At 48.3% G+C, this 23,052-nt stretch overlaps 1 protein-coding gene across 1 annotated transcript in view; it reads left to right on the forward strand.

The window, feature by feature from the left end:
* ValRS (Valyl-tRNA synthetase) overlaps positions 1 to 23,052 on the forward strand; it is a 359,853-nt gene that overhangs the window by 210,661 nt on the left and 126,140 nt on the right. Inside the window, exons 18-19 of the mRNA XM_077651139.1 lie at positions 2,630 to 2,734; positions 11,628 to 11,775. Of these exons, the coding sequence (XP_077507265.1) occupies positions 2,630 to 2,734; positions 11,628 to 11,775 (253 nt within the window). The remainder of the gene's footprint in view (positions 1 to 2,629; positions 2,735 to 11,627; positions 11,776 to 23,052) is intronic.

Below are 23,052 nucleotides of genomic sequence, written 5' to 3' on the forward strand. Positions count from 1 at the left end.
CAGCTTCTTCAATTCTAGACCTCATTTTATGTTCCGCAGGCATAAAAAATTGCATTACTGAAGTTTACGAGGGCATTTCTGATCACAAACTAGTCTATTTTACCTGCATGCTCCCATGCCAACTGGGAACATGCATGCCAAAATTACAAACAGTGAAGCATTTTGATGCCGCAGACAACCCACGTATTATGCATTTTCTGGAAAATGCCCTGTCATCGTTTTGTGAGGACCTCGTAAATGCGTTGTGGGCGAGGTTTAAATACCTCTGCGATTACTTCATACAAAACTTTGTACCGGAAAAAATAAAGAAACTAGGGAGAACAAACCCTTGGTTAATCTGAGAAGTAATACAATTAAAACAAAAAATCAAGTGCTGCAGGAAGAAAAAGAATAAAAATGCATCACTAATTGCAGAATTTAGCGCCTCCCTCAAGCATCGGTTGAAAAAAGCAAGAGACAGGTATGGTGTGGGCTAGTTGGTTCATACTTTCTACGACGCAGATTTGCAATGTCCACTGGCTAACAGTGCATCACGTGGTCGAGGTGAATGGCATTAATTGTGCTGGTTTTTTATGATGCAATAAAGAGTCAGCGCCCTTCCTGTGTTTCTTCTTCTTGTCCTCGTTCCATTGCACTGTGTTAATCCGTGTCATAGAAAGTATCTCTCGCCTCTGTTCCTTGCGAATTAATCGAGCATATTATACTTAAATACCTTAACAGTTTTTTAGACACGAATGAAATAATTAGCAACAGGCAACATGGCTTCCGGCAACGGTTTTCCACTACTACACAACTAATTGTTACCGTACATAATCTAACATAAACTCTCGACAGTGGCGGTCAGGTAGGTATAATTTTTATGGATTTCTCCAAGGCGTTTGATAGGGTTCCTCACTCTAAATTAATAAATAAAATGAAAGAAATAGGTATCCCTTCCCATATCAGCGCTTGGGTGATGTCATATTTACAAAATAGAAAACGATATGTGGAAATTGATGGCAACTGCTCCCGCTTCCTAGATGTTCATTCAGGTGTTCCTCAGGGTTCAGTCTTGGGGCCTGTTTTATTTAGTATTTACATTAACGACCTGTTAGGCGTTCTGGAACTAAACACGTCGGCCAGGTTATTCGCCGATGACTGCAATATTTTCAAAAGCATTCATTCTGTATCCGATCAACTTGTCCTAAATTCGAACTTGCAGGTTCTTGCAGACTGGTGTAACAAGTGGGATATGACAATTAATTATGACGAAACCGTTTATTTATGTGCTACGAACAAGGTCAACAAAATGAAATTTACGTATGGCATTGGGGACAACATAATTAGTCAAGTGGAAGAATACAGATACCTGGGCGTGACTAACATCCGATCTTAAATGGTCATCTCTTATCTCCAACATCTGTTCCTCTGCAAGGAAAAAGCTAGGCTCCTTAAAACATAAATAAGGCAATTCTTCAAGCACACTTAGACTTCAATCGTACAAATCAATCGTTAGACCTACTCTTGAACACGGCAGCGCAGTATGGGACCCACACACCACAATCAACATTGAAAAATGAGAAAAAATCCAGAGATTAGCAATAAGGTTCATATATAACCGGTATAAGCGAAGGGACTCTCCGTTCGCCATGTTACGTCAGGCAGCCCTTGAGCCATTGGCTGGAAGAAGAAAGGCTGCCCGGCTGCGTTTTTTTTTCACTCTTTGTATTTTCAAAAACTAGGCATTCAGCCGCAGGACTACTTCGAAAGGGAGGACACAATCAGACCTTGACGACATAAACATAGTCATGGCATCAAGCTAGTATTTGCCCACATGAATTTCTACAAATATTCATTTTTCCCCAAAACAATATTTGACTGGAATTCCGTGCCTCATGATTCACCTCTCCTTTCTTCAACCTTTCGAGAGCCTACCTATCTGACTGTATGGTTAGAAATGATGATTATTTATTAACAGTGCATAGTGTGCTTCTTTGTCTATGTGCCTGTGATTGGGGCATCCACTCTCACAAAGTGTATTTGCTTTGTAGCCTTGTTTATTTTTGTTATTATATTTTCTTGTTGTAAATTGTAACTTCACCATTGTTGCTGATCCTAAGGCATGGTGCTTACTAACAAATGTATGCACCCTCTCCTGCTTGGACCGATTCAGTCTGCAGTATTCTGTAAATAGAATAAAAAATAAACTTGCTACTATTCAATCTGTCTGTGAGTATTCGCACACCCCCATTGAATACAGTATGCCTGGCGTGCTGTGCCACACGTGCTAGGGGCCAGACACTTGGCGCAGCCTGACCCAGATGTTACTGTATGCAGAATCTTAAAAGCAGTGCAGTTGCACTTGGCTGTTCCTGTACACTTGAATGTGGCTTTCAGGCAGTGGGTCATGTTCAGTAATTGGGAGGCAGCTGTGAAGTCTCCTTGAAAGCATTCCAAAGAATGAAATAGAGGGGCTGCCCGGCCCATTTGGCACAAGTGTGCTGCCTCAATGCGAGTCTTTGGTCAGAGGCTGCTTCAAGACGACGTGTTTGCATCGACTGGTGGGGAGATTTTTAAATGCAAGTTTCTTGCCGATAAATGTGTGCTGATCAAGACAAATGACCCTTTGCCTCTTTTACTGACACTGCAGGTGCTGCTGCACTCCATCGTGCGTGATGCCCACGGTCGCAAGATGAGCAAGTCGCTGGGCAATGTCATTGACCCCGTTGATGTCATCCAGGGCATCTCACTAGAGGTGCGTTCACTTGTCTGTTTGGTGTGCTCTTTTGTAGCGCTTGACAACATCCTTTTCTTCTAAAACATGACATTGAAGATGCCGACCACAACAAATTAAAGAACACACAAAAGACGTTTCGGCTCCCATACGGGAGCCTTGTTCAGAGTAAAAAACGAGAAGCGGGTGCAGGAGCTTATGTATGCTTGAAAAGGGGGCGCAGAGAGCGTGCGTAAGCAGTCGTCAGATTTCCGCAGTTTCGGTTCAAGGTGTGACAGGTCGTTTGCATAATCAAAGATTCCAGGTGAAGTCGAGGGAATCTTCTCTTTTCTGCCGTAAGAACTTGTGCCTTGTCGATAATGTGCTGTTTCGATATGCAGTGTTCGGCGATAGCACTGGAATCCACTTTCCTGTTTTTAACGTTGTTTTTGTGATCTTTTAGGCGCCTTTTAAATTTACCAGTTTAGTCAATGTAGACGCAGTCGCAGTCAGAGCAGGGATTGCTGTAAACCACGCTGGGATATTTTTCTTTTGGAAGAACGTCCTTTACGTTGACCAAAGCATGTCGCAGTTTTCTGGTCGGAACGTGGCCAATGTCAACGTTGAAGGTGCGCAGATTGCGTGCCAGCGCCTCGCTGATTCCAGGGGTGTCGGGAACAGCGTCACGTTTCAGGGAAGAAGACACAGCAGTTTCATGTTCTGGCCGACACAGCTGTTTTTCGACCGATGCCACGAAAGATATTGGGTAGTCATTGCGTGAAAGTTCTTATGTTACCCTGTCGTTTGCCCTGTCTTCGAGAGAACTGCAAATGCGTTGGCTCCTTTTTAATAAGGTGGCAGTAACTGATCTCTTATGTGAGGCCGGATGGAGGGATCTAAAGTTGAGATAACGTCCCGTGTGGGTAGGTTTCCTAAAAACCCTGAATGATAGCTTGCCACTATCGCGTTTTACCAGGACGTCTAGAAAGGGCAATGCACCGTTCGCCCTGACCTCGGTGGTGAACTCAATGGCGTCCTCTATGGAGTTAAAATGTGATGAAAAGGCAGGCAAAGCGTCTTTTTGAATCATGCAGAAACAGTCGTCAACATATCTGAGGAAAAATTTTGGCGGGTGAGCAAATGTTGCAAGGGCCCAGCGTTCGACAGACTGCATATTGAGGTTTGCGACAGTAACGGAGATAGAGGCACCCATAGGAATGCCTTAAAGTTGACGGTAAAACAGGCCTTGGAATATAAAATACGTGTTGCTGAGGCAGAACTGTAGGAGCCTGCAGAGGTCAGGAACGTTCTGCCTCAGCAACACGAAACAATGAATAACTGCGCAAAAAGGACAGGACAAGAGAGAAGAACCACATGAGACTGCGCTTGTCTCATGTGGTTCTTCTTTCTTGTCCCGTCCTTTTTGCGCAGTTATTCATTGTTTCCATAATGTCGTACCAACTAGCCCCTCACCGCACTCTTCTAGATTTCTGGCCGCACATAGGTTGGCCAAGAGTACAACCACATCACACGTCACGCTGGTGTGCTTTGAATCGTCTCCTGAAGTCCTCTGTTTCGCCTATATAGGCTGCACCGCATTCTTTGCAAGGAATTTTGTAAACTACCCCAGGGTAGCTGGTCTTTTCAAGCGGGTCCTTTACTCGTACCAAATAGTTTCTGAGCTTGCTGGATGGGACATGGGCAACTTGGATGTCGTAGTCAGCCAGTATCCGGCATAACGTCTCGCTGACACCAGGGGCATATGGGATGGCTGCACGTGTTTTCTTTTTGGCTGCTCTTGCTTCGGCTTGAGGGGCCGCAGCATGTCGTTCTTGTGATTGCAGCACTTGACGCGGGTATCCGTTCTTTGAAAGCTCCTTTCTTATGCGGCGGACTTCACGAGTTCTTTTGCATGGGCTTGAACAAAGCTTGAAGGCATGATTGTAAAGCGCCGCGGCAACGGAGCGTTTCTGCCCTATTGGGTGCGCAGAATGAAAATTCAGGTACTTCCCTGTGTGGGTAGGCTTCCTGTACACGCTCGTCGTGATGCCGTTTGCTGTTCGCTCGATGAGGACGTCGAGGAAAGGGAGGCGCCCATTGCTCTCTTCTTCCATCGTGAACTGAACGCTCTCTTGAAATGAGTTCAGGTTCCGTAGAAATTTTTCCGCATCCTGTCGTCGGATGATGCAGAAACAGTCGTCGACGTACCGCAGGCAAAACCTAGGTCGCAGGTCGAACGACGCAAGCACACGACTCTGTCGTTTCTAGGGCCGGGTTGGAGCAGACTACTGAAATGGAGGCTCCCATTGCTGTCCCGGAGATCTGCTTGTACATCGTCTTGTTGAACACAAAGTATGTGTTTGACAAGCAGAATTTTAGGAGCCGGCACAAGTCGTCTGTCTCTATGGGTGTACGTTCTGGCAGAGACAAGTCGTTCGTCAGGGCATTCCTGCAACACTCGACTGCGAAGTCCACCGGCACGCAAATAAACATGGACCTCACGTCGAATGACACCATAATGTGATCATCGCCAAAAGTCGCAGTCTTCAGTTTGTCAATGAAATGTGCCGAGTCTTTGACGTGCGTAGGCGTGTTTCCTGCCAAAGGCGCCAGTACCCGGTCGAGGTATCCCGACAACTTGTTCAGTGGTGACCGTGTGAAGTCAACAATCAGGCGAAGTGGTACCTCCTTCTTGTGTATCTTGGGCACCCCGTACACCCCGTATATAACTGGTGCCGAGCCGTTATGACAAAGTAGGCGATTGTAAAGATAGCCTCTGTTGGGGGGGGGGGGGACGAACTTGAAAACATCAGTAAGAAGTTTTTGCAGCTCGGACTCGATTTTCTTTGTAGGGTCTCGCGCCAGCTTGGCGTACGTCGTTGTGTCCTCCAGAAGGGCGTCCATTTTTCGCACATAGTCGGTGCGGCCTGAACGACAGTGGCGTTACCCTTGTCAGCAGGCAAGATGACGACGTCTTTGTTCTTCTGCAGCCTGGTCAATGCTGTTTGCTCTGCGGGTGTAATAGTGCGAGTCTTGCTTTTAGCAAGCTTAGAAAGTGCTCCAATGGCCCTTGAGCGTGCTTCGCTTTGTAATCTGGGGGCGACCTTGAGTATAGCCTCTTCAACAGCGCAGGTCATGTTAACAGCATTTGGAGGAGCGTCAGTATTGAAGTTGAGGCCTCGGAGAAGTAGGCTGCGTTCATGCGGATCAAGCGTGTGCGAAGACGGGTTGCATATACTCGCTGTCACCCCGGCCTCCGGCGGACTGGCCAACAGCTGCTTGAACTTGGCATTTTGTGCCATATGTTTCAATTCTTGATTCTTGGCGCCCTCGCTGTTGGCCTGTTGGCCCTCTCTTGCCAGTTAATGTAACTGACAAGGGAACGCGTTCATCCTCGGGGTGACTGCTGCTGCACGGTGCCTCGCGGGAAAGCAAACCCAGGGGGCTGCAGGGCAGGTCCTCACATCCCCCCAACCTTAAATAGACCCACGCGCCTGAAAGTACATGCTATGGAGGAGTCTCCTGGTCTTCGTGTCTTGAGGCACGTCTTGCAGCGGAGGTCACGCCGACAGCGTCCACGCAGACTTCCGCGGTATTGGCGTGAAGGTCTCCGCTGGGACGACTCGTATGGCCCGCGGACTACCGTGTCCGCAGGCCCGCGAATCGAAGGCCGGTGGGAAAACTGCAGGCCAGGATCCTGCAGTAGTCGCCAGGGTAGCAGCAGCTGGAGGTGACTGCTGACTGGTCTCGCCACAGCTGCCCCGGATGGATACGGCGAACAGGATACAGGCCGCTCCGTCGCAGCAGGTGGCAGCGAGACGATGTGCACCGGTCAGCAAGCCTGGGTGGCTCCACCGGATCTGCAAAATTGCCGAAACGCTCTTGGCGTGCCTTTAACGTAGGTCACGGGAGGGGAAACGGCATCCGCAAGGGCCTCGTGGCACAATGCCTAACTCGCTAGCAAAACGTGTTGGCGGCTGTGCAAACGCAAAGTTCGAGTGAACAAAGCCCTTTCTTGAGTTGAACGAGACTGCTCAGTTCGTGCGAGGTTACAAACAAACAAAACAAAAAAAACGGGCGGGCAGCAAAGTGCGCCCCCTCTCAACGACACGGTCCGGTGGTCGCGTCTCTTTTAACGTGGTGCAGGCAGCTCTGAAAAGCCTCAGGCCTAACGACCACTCCGACAACGACCGTGACCACAACAAAGACCCGAAACGGGTTATGTGCGCGCAGCCGCGAGGAGACGTCAGCTTTGTGGGGTGGTCCTGCCCCGCTCACTGCACAAAGCAGCTTCTGAGCGGTCGGCGCCCACCGTATCGGACGGTGTCGGAGCGCCAGGTGCCGACCTGCAATACCAGCGAGCTCGTAGCGGCACCCGTGGCCCCAGGCCACCCGGCTCCCGGAGCCGCGACTCCCAGAGTCGAAAAAGAGAAAGAGAAAATATATACAGAAACTCGGACTACCCACGCGGCTTCCGTACTCACTCGCTTCGGGCTCGGCGACTCCGCGGGCGCTAGGCCTCGCGCTCCCTCGATGCGGACCAAGTGATTCTCGCGAAGAAACTCCAGGGAAAAATGTGCTGAGCATGTCGAAAAGTTCAAACATGCTGCAGCGCAATACTCGCACTCAAGAAAGCATGCCACAGGTCCTAGCGATCAAATTCACTCTAGGCCTAGCACTTGTCAAGTCCGGACAAAGAGCGTTCCTCGAACCGAACCGACAATCGTCCAATGTTCCAAGAGTAGGCCCCACGTTGGGCTGCCAGATGTGGAGTTGAATTGGGGAGGTAAATAGGTTCTCCCCACTCAATCGCGGCTGACACGGTTCAAAGCCGCCCGGACCCCACCCCGTGATCGCGTACGCTACCAAGCGCTCGCCGACCACGGCGGGCCTTGCTCTGGGGGAACAAAGGAACGACACATTGGCTGACACAAACAGGCATTTATTGCTACAAAAACAATAATGCCAGCTAGCAACAAGGTACGCTAATGAATCGAGGTCGTCCGACTCACCAGCAAGGTTCCGAGCGAATGTTCGCCCGCGCTAGGGCAAGGGATATAAACTCCGCAGGCCGGACGGGACGAGTACGGGAGCCTGTCTCCTCGTCGCTTCTTCGCCCCGCCAGCGAAGAGCGGAGCCGCGAGCGACACGTCCGCCCGGTGCCGACGATCCCAGCCGAAGCCCCCATCTCTCGCGGGCGGGCTTCAGCAGTCTGCCGCGCAGCGACGCTGGCGCCCTCTCTTGCCAGTTAATGTAACTGACAAGGGAACGCGTTCATCCTCGGGGTGACTGCTGCTGCACGGTGCCTCGCGGGAAAGCAAACCCAGGGGGCTGCAGGGCAGGTCCCCACAAAGAAGAGAGCAATGGGCGCCTCCCTCCTTTCCTCGACGTCCTCATCGAGCGAACAGCAAACGGCATCACGACGAGCGTGTACAGGAAGCCTACCCACACAGGGAAGTACCTGAATTTTCATTCTGCGCACCCAATTGGGCAGAAACGCTCCGTTGCCGCGGCGCTTTACAATCGTGCCTTCAAGCTTTGTTCAAGCCCATGCAAAAGAACTCGTGAAGTCCGCCGCATAAGAAAGGAGCTTTCAAAGAACGAATACCCGCGTCAAGTGCTGCAATCACAAGAACGACATGCTGCGGCCCCTCAAGCCGAAACAAAAGCAGCCAATAAGAAAACACGTGCAGCCATCCCATATGCCCCTGGTGTCAGCGAGACGTTATGCCGTATACTGGCTGACTACGACATCCAAGTTGCCCATGTCCCATCCAGCAAGCTCAGAAACCATTTGGTACGAGTAAAGGACCCACTTGAAAAGACCAGCTACCCTGGGGTAGTTTACAAAATTCCTTGCAAAGAATGCGGAGCAGCCTATATAGGCGAAACAGGGGACTTCAGGAGACGATTCAAAGAACACCAGCGTGACGTCAAAAACAAAAAAGTTACTTCTAACGCTCTCGCCGAACACCAGCAAAACACGGGCCACTTGATTGACTGGGATTCCGCGCGCATACTTGAAAAAGAAAAATCATTATCTACTCGTCTGCTCAAGGAATCCCTTCACATACAAATGACAAGCCAAGCGATTAACAGGACACAGGGCAATCTACCCGAGATATACATCCACACGATACGCAACTTTTTCCCTACATAAGCAGCAGCCCGTCTCGTTTTTCATCCCATTGTGAACAAGGCACCCGTAGTGGTGCCGAAACGTCAATTCTCTTACGTTTTTTTTTTCCTTTATGACTTTGGCGAGTGTTCGTTTAAAAGGATATGCTGAATTTCCCTCGCCAGACGGGTTTCCGTCGAACCCTTAACTGTGCAGTAGAAGGCTAATGCCAAGTAGCCCACATCCAGGCTTTTCTGAATATGAATTCAAGAGCACACAGACACATAGGGTTGAGATGTATAAGTGAGCACTGCTGTAAGGTCAGTCTTTTACCACCATATTGATATAAATGATGTGCTATGATTGCCTACACAACACAAGCGCTGTCAGGTGCATTTTACCTTGGTTTCTTCGACAGGAAATGCTATGTATTTCAACAATGCAATATGTGTCCTGTGCTTCTGCTGCAATTATAATTAGCAAGAGGGTGGAAATACACTGTATCATACTGTAACGTGTCTGCATTGGTGTAACTAGCCAGACTCATTCTTGTAGCTTCAGCAGATCCGGGCAAATGCATAGCGCTGCAGCTCAATATATGTGACTGAGGTTGCCCGACGGTTGGCACGGCTCTTTTACTGCTTACCCAGAAAAAGCTCACCATCGTCCAGCAGGCCTTCCTCCGCCTTGGAGTGCCGCCAGACGAATGCGTCGTGGAAGGATTCGGGTCAGTGTGTGTCCATGGCCAGATTGCGCATGTTCGTGCCACAGGTCTGAGAAAAAACACGCACAGCACGAACTTACTCTAGCTGCCGAGGCCTGCACTTGTAGCTGAACTCATGCGGTCAAAAACAGTGGCCGAGGTATACTCACTATCACGTTTGCAGTGTAGAACCGCTTGCGGCTTGTTCGCAGCACTGCCCCCAGGTTCCTTGATAGTGATGAGTGCCCAATCGACACACCCGACGCCACCGGGGATGCTGCCGTGGCGAAAGTTTAGGCAAAGGAAGCCCTCCTTCGCTGCTGCCTTCTCCTCGAGTCCCCTCGGAAAGTGAACACACCCCTTCTGCCCCAACGTTGACATTGGTCTCTACTACCCGCCGCAAAGACTTGTTCACAGTCAGTTGTGCTGCTCTGACGTTTTCTTCATTTCCTACGGTGCCTCGGCACCCACCGGAGGCGAAGAAGTGCAGCGCGCACAGCACCGGCCGCTCCACTGACAGCGCACTCACCCGCGCACCTGCCAGTTCAATGGCGAGTTCGTCGCACAGCCACTACGCAGTCTCCTTGTTAAGTCGAAGCGTCGAAATAACTCGTCCCGTGCGTCAAAGTCGTCTTCATGCACCCTCCTGCACCGTTGCTCGCGCAGTCGCCATTTTCTGTCTCAAATGCTTTGAGACTACATTTTCCAGTCTCAAAAAATCGCCTCAATCTGCCCGCATAATTAGGTGGACAACGTCAACACTTCTGGGCCGTTTACGATGTCAGTCAGTGACGCAAAAACTCAAAATGGCCGCCGCCCACGGCCGACCAATAGGAGAGGGGCAAATGAGACTGTTTTTGAGACAGTTTCGATTGAGAGCGATCCATAATTCTGCCCCAGCTTTCTTAGGCGCCCACATGCATTTCTATGCAAGAGACGCCGGCTTGAAAGCAGCAAAAAAGTTGCCATTGCAAATAAAAAGGCTCACCTTCTGTACCAATTCCTTTTGTTTCTGGCTGAGTGTGGCTGCACTCTTTTTCTTCATGTGCACTGGAACAAATTCTCTATGTGAACATGCAAAGCCTTGCTCTCATCTGTGCAGAATTTCGTGAACCTTCTAGAAACAGAATGAAACGTGAAAAGGGAAAAGTGAGCCATCTGTGCCACATTTGGATAAAGAGACCCGGTTTTTGATCAACCTGTGACGCATGTGATATCGCGCTTTTCTGTGCAGTTTTGGTGGTTATCTCGCCCACTTTTGACATAAGATCATCGTGGCTTGTTCATTTTTTCTTTGTGATGCGCAGATACCTCTTTTGCTGCTACGAGGGTTTTTCGAATAAACCTTAGTTGCAATTACCACTTGTCCTGTGCAGTTCTCATCTTTGTCCTGTATTAAGGCGCTGTTTTTTCCCCACAAGTTGTGTTTGGGAGCTAGTATTCTATTGGTGCAAGCCAACTTCATTTTTCTCTCAGTATCCCTTTAAGCAGAGCGGTGTTCATATATGTGCACTACGTTTAGCTAATGATTTGTGTTTCAAGGGATTCCCCTTTTACATAGACATTCTCAATGACAGTTCTGTTGACCATCAGTGTGAACTGAACGACAGTTAAAAGTGTTGCATGGCAGCGTTAACTTCATTTGAAGTCTGAATGGCAGTTTAGTTCGACTGAGGTCGGGAGCCGCAGTTGAGTGGGTCAGCTGACAAGGTGGCGGTCAACGACATGCCGGGTTGGCCGAGTCTGCAGCATTTCCCACTGCCATATTTTATCAGACCACACTAAAGGTCATTGCCTTCGCTAGTATATGTCCCAATCTACAGCTGCCACTAATGAAATGAATGTGAACAAGCAAACCCGCTAAGAAGCATCGGGAAAACAACAGCTGAGCAATGAGGCCAGATGCGCTTGCACTTGATTGTCTTGGCTGTGTGGTGTTCAATTGCAGCATACTCAAAGCACCAAGCTTGTGCAAAAATGGAAGAAGAAATGAAATCTTAAAGTTGACATTCATTGCAGTCGAAACGGCCCATGTAACAGAGGTGGCATGTGCACATTGCAGTAGAAAAGCCAGAAGCTGGCTTTAAAAAGAAACCTTGAATGGATGCATGCAGGAGCTGAACAAGAAGCTGCACGACTCCAACCTGGACCCTGCTGAGATTGAGCGAGCCAAGCTGGGCCAGAAGGCTGACTACCCTCAAGGCATCCCTGAGTGCGGCACTGATGCCATGCGCTTTGCCCTCTGCGCCTACATGTCTCAGGGTGGGTTGTGCTCTTTGAGATGCTGCATGCTGTGCTTCGTCATCTAACAAACATCAAGTGTAATTAACGGGTGGTGAAGCCAAGAGATTAATTGCCTCCTCAAAGATGATGTTGAACTGGGCCAAGATTTACTCAGGGTCCGTATTCAGAGTTTGTGTCAGTCAAAAGCATCACAATCTGCCACAGCAGCCGCACCGATTGGTCGAAACGCTGGAAGTGCATGTGTTGGTTTGGATGCAGTGAAAAGGGTCGAAGAAACCAGACGGTGACCTCAAACACATGGCGTACACTCCATAGCAGCAGTTGCTTAAGGACAGCCAACATGGCGGTGTCCTCTGAAGCAAAGCCTCTCGCTTCTAAGTGAAATTGTTGGTGTTACTGCAGCACGTGAACTGGCTATAAACTGGGTACGGGGCTTTCGCTTTATCTTGCCTATAACAAATTGGATGGATAATAAATGTGGCCCGTTTTTTATTTCGTTGGACAATTCGGTAGCTTTTAGACCTAACAAGCACTGGTTTGTTATAGAAATTGTTCTCTTCATCCAAACTGGATGAAGGTAGTGCTCGGTGCTGTTTATTGTAGTGATAGCTTCACTACGCCAGCCACTTCGTGAGGTCAGCGTGGCTGCGCGCTGGGCCGTGGCACCACCGCTCCGCCAGCTGTGTGCATGCACGAAGTGACGTCATAGCCCGCAGCTGGTGTGCGCGCCGCACGCTTTGTTGCTGCGCCGACGGCGGAGCCTCGTCAGTTGTGTGCATGTGCGGAGTGACGTCAGAGCACACAGCTGTTGTGCGCTGCGCACCCACATTACGCTAGCATTTCGAGCCTTCAGCGCGGCGGCGCTGTGGCCACCGTGGCAGCTGCTGGCGGCACGGCACGCCGGCGAAACCGAATGGGGGAGTAGTGGAGAGGGGGAGAGAGTGAATCCACGTCCAGGGACGAAAGTGAAGAAGGAACGCATAGCAAAACGCAGCGGTGAAAGACCGACTTTGCAACTTGACTGAGTGAGTTCCACTAGGCCAGCTGTAGCTATCGCGTCACTCCAGGTTTAACCAGACCTAAACCACAGCCATTTTTTCTGCCCACGTATATATACACACAAGAATCTAACCCAAGGGTAGTGCCCTCTGGTAGTCAGTTAGTGATGCTTAGCACTCTTAATAGCGCCATCACACCACTACATTCCCCTTTCCCGGAAAGCAACGCCGTCCCCAAAGTTACAAGTTCAGTCAGTTTGGTTGGACGACCTGCCTTCCAGAACTCGTGATTTTCACAGGGATGTTGCTTGCAGCACCTCTCTCTGCATCAGCCATTGAAGGTTGCTCATGACTCCTAGAAATTGCAGGAGGCACTTGGCTTGGCAAACCAGGAGATAACTGCAACCTGGAAGTAACCTGGCCCCATGAAACCGGAGATGATGACTTGGAACAGGGCGGGGTTCCTCGGTCTTGAAAGGCACCAGATGCTGCTGGCTGCGCTGTATAACACCCCTTGGCATCTCCACAATGTATGATTGTGTCCGCTGCTCTTTTCTGAGAAATTGCACTTGGCATTTGGCATCTGTTACCTCCTGTCCCAGAGCTGTCGTAGGCCATTGCCATGGTTGAAGTCCTTAGCTTGGCGGCATTGCCCTTTTGGGCGAAAGCACTAGGTGGCGGAAGTTCCGGCTACAGAGCCCTGGGTACATGCGATTGCAACCACTGCCCCACGGGCAGGTGGGAGGGGCTATAGCCAGAGATGCCTGGTGGGTTGTGGTACAGGATCAGTGCCAGGAAGCGGTCATAACACTTGCGGAAGAGGTCTTTCACCGTCTCCACCACACGCTCGTCTGCACCCTTTGACAAAGAGAACCCGGAGCTGCTGACGACATGGTCAAAATCCCTAGTGCTTGGCAAAGCTTGTGAACACGTGGCTAACACAATCAGCCGCTATGTCGGACACGATGTCAGAGTACTTCTGGTATGCCGAACTGAGCTGAGACTGTTGACAGCAGAAATCATTGCCTTCCCTTATTCACTTTATGTTTGCCTGTGTGGAAGTACTGTGTAGCATGATAACTTGCAAGTATCTTGAATAGTAGTCCACAAGCAGAGGAAAGTCTTTCCTTTCAAGGTGGAACAAATCTACTCGAACTTATAGCCATGGACGTTTAATAGAAGGTGTCGGAAGCAAAGGCTTCGCCGACTGGGTTCTTTTGGTCGCGCAGCTCTGGCAAGACTGCACCATCGTAATCTGCCTTTTTGTGCCTTGCAACGGTTCACGCCATGGCGACACTCGTCCACTAGGACGAGACGGCCTCCCTTCAGAAGCAGGCCATTGCACACTGTCAGCTCCCCAGGATACTTCCAGGGCTTCATGACGCTTATGGGAAGTTTTGTCTTTTCTGGCCAGCTGTGTTGGCAGTACTGTGTAGACCGCTTATTACGTATGTTGCGGGGGCCGTGAGAATCCGCACTATAACAAAAACATTTGTCTTTTTAACATCAAAATAAATGCCAGATGGGTAGTTTCCTTTTCAAAAATGCTTTATTTATCACTGAACAAAAAGCAACTCACTAAATCTGTCATGCTTAGATTAGTTTTAGCATACTGAACGCAGTGTGACCGTGGAGGAGTGCGATAGAAGTGGCTTCATTCCAGGGTGGGGTGAGGGGTAGACAGACACTTGGTGCCGACAATGTGATGACTGCCGTTCCTTCAAGAAGTGGCAGCATAATCGGTTGGGTGATTACGGAAGACAACATGCTTAAAGTAGTGCCTTCGACCGGTGAAAGCAGAGTCTGTGTGTAAATCGCAAAGCGAAATCGGAAAAGCGTACTAACCTAAGCAGTGAAGTGTCAGCAATCACGGAAACAATTCATGTTCTCGAGTTTCTGTCGGATCGACCATCGATCACTGTGTAATTTTTTTCTTGTTTGCTTCGTGGAATAAGTGGTTTCATTGAGCTGGCGGAGCACCTCATAGGGGCCAAAGTATCGGCGTAGAAGCTTCTCAGAGCGCCCTCGCATGCGGATTGGGCTCCACACCCAGACTTGTTTGCCGGGCTGGTAACGCACATTTCGGCGGCGGAGGTTATAGCGCCGAGCGTCGAGAACTTGCTGGTGCTGGATGTGCCCTCGAGCAAGTTGGCGGGCGGCCTCAGTGTAACGAACGAATTGGGCAGCACCCATAACAGAGGAGGTAGTGTTAGCTAGAAGCAGCACTGCATCCAGCATGGTTGTGGCTTCGCGACCATGTACTAAACGAAATGGAGTGAAGCGTGTCGTTTCCTGGACTGCAGTATTGTAGGCAAATGTGATGTGAGGGAGTATGGCGTCCCAGTTCCGGTGGTCCGCATCGACATACATGGAAATCATGTTGGCGATCGTCTTGTTGAGCCGTTCGGTGAGGCCTTTTGTTTGAAGGTGGTAAGCAGTTGTCTTGCGGTGACTGGTGCCGCTCAGGCGCATAACCTCCTGCGTAAGGGCCGAGGTGAACGCTTTCCCCTGTCAATTAAAACGATGGTGGGTGCACCGTGACGAAGCACAATGTTTTGGATAAAAAAGTTTGCAATTTTGTCAGCGGTATCATGGGGAAGAGGTTTAGTTTCACAGTATCGGCTGAGGTAGTCAGTGGCGACCACAATGTAGCGGTAACCCAGCGAGGACTCCGGAAATGGCCCGAGTAAGTCCATGCCGACTTGAAGGAAGGGGACCTGAGGCGGATCAATAGACTGCAGTAGGCCGGCTGGCTTAATCGGCGGCGTCTTGCAATGCTGGCACTCGCAGCAAGTTCTTATGTAATGCTTCACAACTGCAGCAACCCTGGGCCAGTAGTACTTTTGCTGTATTCGTGCCAAAGTTCGACAAAAACCCAGGTGACCAGAAGATGGGTCATCATGGCACTCCTGCAGGACTTCGTCGCGAAGAGCCGTAGGCATGACAAGCAGATAAACAGCTTCCGCCGGGCTGTAGTTTTTCTTATGCAGGATGCCGTCGCGTAAACAGAACGAGGACAGTCCGCGTGAGAAGATTCGCGGGGGAGACTGAGCGATTCCTTCTAGGTACTTAATGAGGGGCTGAAGTTCGCTGTCATCCCTTTGGTGTTGTCGCTGTGGGTCGCTGTCGTCCCTTTGGCTAATTAGGTGAGGGCATGACTTTTACAGGACTTTTACAGGGCATACAAGACCCAGTGCATATTCCCTGTTTCTGAATGTGAGGGACGCCTTGCCATTCTGTGAAAGTGGATCGGAGATAAAGGTGTAACAATTCTATAAAAACTACTGACAGACAAACTGGATTCGTTCTGAAAGGAGGCTTCGCCGAAATGATGAATGGAATCAAACCAAGTAGGCTTTTGTCTGAAAGCGATTGAACAACATTGACCACTTCATCTGAACTACGTACTAGATATGGGTCATTGATCGATAGCAAATTTAGTTTATCTTTTAGAAACACAGCGATTGACTTTTGCCAACTGTCTTGTTCGGTAATGATTACTCTATAAAGGATACGTCAGCCTTATGAGTTTTTGCACTTACTATTTGGGAAGAGAGAGGCACTTACTATTTGCAGTGCTATTGGCTAATCTTTTGAGATTTACCTCGGAACTCAGTTTTTTATCCTGACGCTTAAGTTTGGGAAGGGAAACACTTATTTCACATTTAAAAGCTTCTGAAACGGCATTATGGGCTTTCTCATTGATAAAACTGCCCGCAAAACCGCCCTGTTTATCAAGTGACTGCTCAGTTAGAGGCAGGGAGAGTGCTACAGTAGGAGAGGACTACGACGCCTTTGGAGGGGCCAGAGCCTTTTTTTGAGCTAAGTGCGAAACTCGTCGCTCTGTGGAGAGCAGTTCAAGCGGAGCCCTGGAAGTCTTCCTTGCAAACTTGGGTCCTAGGATGACGTGGTTTACGCAAAAAGCGTACAGGCGCTAAAAGACGGAGACAACGCACACACACAAGACAGGACTGGTCCTCGGGATAGCACCCACTTGACATCCTGAAGAAAGAAGACTCCGTCAAGGAAGTATACGTTGTTGCCCCAAGATCTTAGGAGGGCAGAGGGCTTCTGTTGTTTGGTCGGCTAGTAGCAGATACGCTCGTAGTTGACGCTTAGCGGCGTTTGGTTCAAGTGCCTGTTGGCGTTTCACGGCTAAGCACCCTCTCAGAAGACGGGCAAAACGATGACAGCTGATTTTATAATCTTGCAAATTCTATAGCCATACCCTGAGCACGGGTTGAGACCAATGAAAAGATGTCTAACGTCAACGGTTAGAATCCAGGAGTGGATGTAGAGAGCAGTGGAACATGCTCTGCAAGCAGTAGCGGCGATGAGGAACGCCTAGAGATCTCTTTTCTGGATACAGTTAAACCTTTTTAAAACGAAATTGAAAAAAGTATGAGTTTTTTTGTTACATCCAGGTTTTCATGACGTGCAGTTTTTGTGAGAAGAGTCTAAAGGACACTGTAGAACGAAAAACAAAATAACAAATAAATGTAGGTGAGATCACCTTCACTGTGTACAGAAAACAGCGTTACTCATCATCATCATCATCATCATCATTTATTTACTCTTAAAGACCCCTGGGTAGCGGGGCATTACATAAGGGGGGGGGGGGGGGGGGGTTACATCGCAGGAATACAACAGGTCATAATCAGTGCCATATACATACACTGGCAGGATATAAGGAGGAAATGTACACAAACCCATCAGAGAGAGTGGCCAAACATATATAGAATGGTGGTAAAATGCAAAGGGATGAATAATCAAGCATCAGGTTTTTAAGTGTGACAGCAGAAATTTTCGGAACTTACACGGATCACGTTCGAAGACAATTCATTCGGGTAATGAATTCCATTCTTCAATGGCAACAGGCAGAAATGACTTGTTAAATGCGTTAGTAGAGCCGTGTACGCGTAAAATGCTAATGGAGTTGAAGGGACGGCGCGATGTTGTGAGGGGCGGAAGCAGAGTGGAGTCCCGAAGTGAAGGAAAACAATGGCATAGTTTGTGGAATAAATACAAACAGGCAATTTTCTGCCTGTGCTCCAGAGGCTCTATGCCGAGAGATTTTATTTATTTATTTATTTACACAGTACTGCTAGCCTCTAGGTGAGGCTGTAAGCAGGAGCGGGAGAAGAAAAAAAAAAACATAAGTGACATGCGCAAAACGAATCAAGGCACAACACGCTGCCTTCAACAAATGAGATGCACTCACAAGCAAAAATAGATGAAGGAAAGTTGCGTGTAGAAACCCAAAAAAAAAAAAATCGCAAGAACACTCCGTAATCATCAATTACTATCTGACCGCATTCTGACAGCATTCATAAATGCTTCAGTAGTAGGGCATTCTACAATGCTGGCCGGAAGCCGGTTCCACTCACGGACAGTTTTCGGAAAAAAAGAGTTAGCGAAGGTTTGAGTGTGGCAGGAATAATCTTTAAGTTTTTTGCTATGATGCGATCGGGTGGTTCGTCGGTGTACAGGCTCTATGTAATCGTGTTTTCTCATACCTAGTTTATCATGAAACAGCAAGTGCATGTATTTTAATCGATCATACTGACGCCGTTTTTGTAAATTGTCTAAACCTGCCTTTTTTACTAGAGTACTCGCGGAAGTACGCCAGCTATATGATCGGTATATAAACCTAGCTGCTTTCTTTTGTACAGATTCGAGCTTGTCTATGTTGCCACGAGTGTGCGGGTCCCAAACAATTGATCCATATTCTAGAACTGGTCGAACTAAGGTTTTATATGCTATTAGTTTAACTTCGTTTGTACATTGTCGCAGAGTTCTTCTTAAATAACCTAATTTCCGCATGGCCCTCTTCACAATATCCGATATATGTTCATTCCACCTTAGATCCGATGTTATGATTATGCCTAGGTATTTATAGTTTTTTACCACTGCGAGAGTGCTGCTGCCTATGGAATATGAGAAATTTAATGGCTGCCTTTTGCGTGTTACGGTCATCGCAACAGATTTTTTTGTGTTTATTGACATCTGCCAGTCTGAGCACCAGGTTGCAATCCTTGCTAAGGCACTATTAAGTAGAGCCTGATCGCTGGAGTTGTGAATTTCGTGATAGATTATGCAGTCATCGGCGTATAGCTTGATTTTAACGGGTAGGTTATGAACTATGTCGTTAATAAATATTAAAAAGAATAAGGGCCCGAGAACAGATCCCTGCGGTATACCGGACTTGACAGGCGCAGGAGCAGAGCACACGTGATCTATTCTGACGCATTGGGATCGGCCACATAGGTAAGCTTCGATCCACGCAAGAAGAGAATTGTTTTTCAGCAGCGGTTCTAGTTTTGAAAGAAGTTTAGGGTGAGAGACGCGATCAAAAGCCTTTTCAAAATCAAGAAATATAATGTCGATTTGGCTTTGAATGTCAATGGCTGTTGCGAAATCGTGAGTTAGCTCCAGGAGTGCTGTTACTGTGGAGAGTCCTTTTCGGAACCCATGTTGCCTGCTGTCGATTAGATTATTATGTTCAACAAATGTCGAGATATGATTAAAAATAATGTGCTCAAGAACCTTGGAACATGTACACAATAATGATATTGGCCTATAAGACGAAAGTAATGATGAATTATCTGCTTTGGGTATCGGCACGATTTTACTGCATTTCCAATCAAAGCGAATTTCTGCTTTAGTCAAAGAAAGATTGAACATAATACATAAATATTTACTGCACCACTCGGCATACCTAACAAGGAAAGCATTGGGTATACCATCAGCACCTGGTGACTTTTTGTTGTCGATATTCAGCAGTAACGACAGAAGGCCCTGTTCAGAAACAATAACATTATTAATTGGCAGACAATGTAACACTAAGTCGGGATGTGGTTTCTTACCATCATCGTTTGTGAATACTGAACAGAAAAATTGATTAAAAGCAGATGCCACTTGCGGTTGTGACGTTATTGTTTCGCCATTTGTACACAATTTGTATGTTATTTTCTTTTTAGGAGACAAATGCCGATAGAACTTTTCTGGCGCGGTGAGCAGAAAGCTCTTCATGGTGACGTTGAAATAGTAGTCCTTGTTCCTTTTTATGCATTCCTTTACCTGCGTACGTAGCACACAGAGCTTATTTTTGTTGGCCGCTGAAGGAGAAAGCCGGGTTTGCTTTCTTAACTTTTTTGTTTTTCGCTCTAGCCGAATAACTTCTTTAGTCATCCAAGGACTAGTATTTCGTACTCGTTTCGTCAAAGCCGGCACAAAATCATTCACGCACTTCATAACAAGACTCTTGAAAAAACACCACAGAGCATCAACAGAGCAATCGGTAGATTCACTTAAAGCAACAAAATCTGAGAACGAACTGTCCAACAAATCTAAGATAGCAACGTCGTTGGCACGTGCAAATTGCGGGACTACGCGTATGTCTTTGTTTTTCTTAGCAGCAGGAGCGCATGCGATATTCAGCGATACCATCTTATGGTCAGATATGCCATCGTAGACATGCGTAACCGGATTTCGACAAAGCAGGCTGCTGCTCACGAGGAAAAGATCTAAAATTGATTTAGCGTCTTTTTGTATGCGGGTGGGTTCTTTAACTAGTTGAGTAAAGTTGTGAAAAAAGATTAAATCTACAAATGGCTCAGAAATGACAGATAGTGGTTCAGGAAATTCACTGTCCCACTTGATGGAAGGCATATTAAAATCTCCAGCAAGTACTGTGTTGCAAGTAGCAATGCTACTAGAGCATAGGAATTCATTCAGTGCTTCAAAAAATGTGCTGTTGCTATCTGGCGGCCGGTAGAATGTACCTACAATCAAGGTAAATTCGGTTAAAGAAACCTTTAGCAGTATGCATTCGATATCGGGTATGTCGGGAAAACTGGTTACATGCAATGACTCTCGGAAAATAATTGCTACGCCACCGCCCCGAGAGTTCCTATCTTTGCGAAGCATTCGGTAGCCTACGGGTACTATTTCAGCGCTCTCGATATCCGTGTGCAACCAGGTTTCTGTTAGGCATACGATATGTGGCCTGTGTGTGAGCACGATACTTTCTAGGTCAACTGTTTTATTAACGATGCTTCGCGCATTTAGCTGAATACACACAAACGACCTATCCTCGGGGGCTACGGTTCATGTACTCTGTTTATCTTTCCGGCTAACTGGAACTCGGATCTTTCGTTCCTCGTCCCATTCGAACAAGTCGTTGTCTATCTTAAGCTTGTCGTATATGAGCTTGACTTTTTGACCATTCTTTTTGTTAGAAGCGGCACTGTCCCACAGTTGCTTTCTTTTCATTCTTGTGGCTGCGGAAAAATCCTCCGAGACAGACACACTTCCGTTCTTTAGCTTAAAGCAATTCTTTAGGATATTCATTTTCTCACGGTGGTCGTAGAACTTTATGATTACCGGTCGTACTTTGTCGGGTTGTTTCCGACCAATTCTATGTATTCGTTCGACCGAACTGACGTGTGCACCTAGAATTTCTGTGAAGACATCCTTGAGGACGGATTCCTCGAGATCTTCATGCGTCTCATTTTCCTTTTCCTTTACACCAAACACCAGAAGATTATTACGCCTACTGCGGTCCTCCAAATCGGTAAGCTTGAGTTCTAAGCCCTGAACCTTCTTCTCTAAGCTCCGAGCTATTGAACATACTTTGGAAATAGCTGAAACCGAGTCTTCATACGTTTTAAGGCGCGATTCAATGTCGTCTAGCCGGTTTTTTATTTGTTTCTGTCCCTCTAAAAGTTCGCCCAGTAGTTGCTTAGTTGACGGGCCCGGGTTCGGCTCGACATCACCACAAAGCATAAGCACTGAAAAAACGAAGTCGGAGGCAACAGCACACATTGTGCATATACACTCGGGGCACTTCAGCTGGAACAAGTAAGGATTGCTAGACTTAAAGGTACAGGAAGATTTACTGACCTGTATGAAAAACATGAACGGATTTGAGACGGTGTTGACCGAAGGCCAGCTGACGTGCCCACTGAGGAACCGTGGTGGTGGCAGGCTATTTAAGCTCCAGCTGTCTGATGACGTCGACCAGCTTGCACGTGATGCCGCCCAATAATTTTCACAAAAGATTGCCTCAGGTGCGTGATCGGCTTAAAATGTCGGTGTGTCGATGGTGAAGCATGCCGTGTCTTGATCTGCGCTGACCTTCGCCGCCAAGCCGAGGAAGCAAATCTGTATGAAAAACATGAACGGATTTGAGACGGTGTTGACCGAAGGCCAGCTGACGTGCCCACTGAGGAACCGTGGTGGTGGCAGGCTATTTAAGCTCCAGCTGTCTGATGACGTCGACCAGCTTGCACGTGATGCCGCCCACTTATCTTCACAAAAGATTGCCTCAGGTGCGTGATCGGCTTGAAATGTCGGTGTGTCGATGGTGAAGCATGCCGTGTCTTGATCTGCGCTGACCTTCGCCGCCAAGCCGAGGAAGCAAATCTGTATGAAAAACATGAACGGATTTGAGACGGTGTTGACCGAAGGCCAGCTGACGTGCCCACTGAGGAACCGTGGTGGTGGCAGGCTATTTAAGCTCCAGCTGTCTGATGACGTCGACCAGCTTGCACGTGATGCCGCCCACTTATTTTCACAAAAGATTGCCTTAGGTGCGTGATCGGCTTAAAATGTCGGTGTGTCGATGGTGAAGCATGCCGTGTCTTGATCTGCGCTGACCTTCGCCGCCAAGCCGAGGAAGCAAATCTGTATGAAAAACATGAACGGATTTGAGACGGTGTTGACCGAAGGCCAGCTGACGTGCCCACTGAGGAACCGTGGTGGTGGCAGGCTATTTAAGCTCCAGCTGTCTGATGACGTCGACCAGCTTGCACGTGATGCCGCCCACTTATCTTCACAAAAGATTGCCTCAGGTGCGTGATCGGCTTGAAATGTCGGTGTGTCGATGGTGAAGCATGCCGTGTCTTGATCTGCGCTGACCTTCGCCGCCAAGCCGAGGAAGCAAATCTGTATGAAAAACATGAACGGATTTGAGACGGTGTTGACCGAAGGCCAGCTGACGTGCCCACTGAGGAACCGTGGTGGTGGCAGGCTATTTAAGCTCCAGCTGTCTGATGACGTCGACCAGCTTGCACGTGATGCCGCCCACTTATTTTCACAAAAGATTGCCTCAGGTGCGTGATCGGCTTAAAATGTCGGTGTGTCGATGGTGAAGCATGCCGTGTCTTGATCTGCGCTGACCTTCGCCGCCAAGCCGAGGAAGCAAATCTGTATGAAAAACATGAACGGATTTGAGACGGTGTTGACCGAAGGCCAGCTGACGTGCCCACTGAGGAACCGTGGTGGTGGCAGGCTA

Source organism: Amblyomma americanum, chromosome 1 (assembly GCF_052857255.1).
Source record: "Amblyomma americanum isolate KBUSLIRL-KWMA chromosome 1, ASM5285725v1, whole genome shotgun sequence".
In the NCBI taxonomy this organism is placed as follows: domain Eukaryota; kingdom Metazoa; phylum Arthropoda; class Arachnida; order Ixodida; family Ixodidae; genus Amblyomma; species Amblyomma americanum.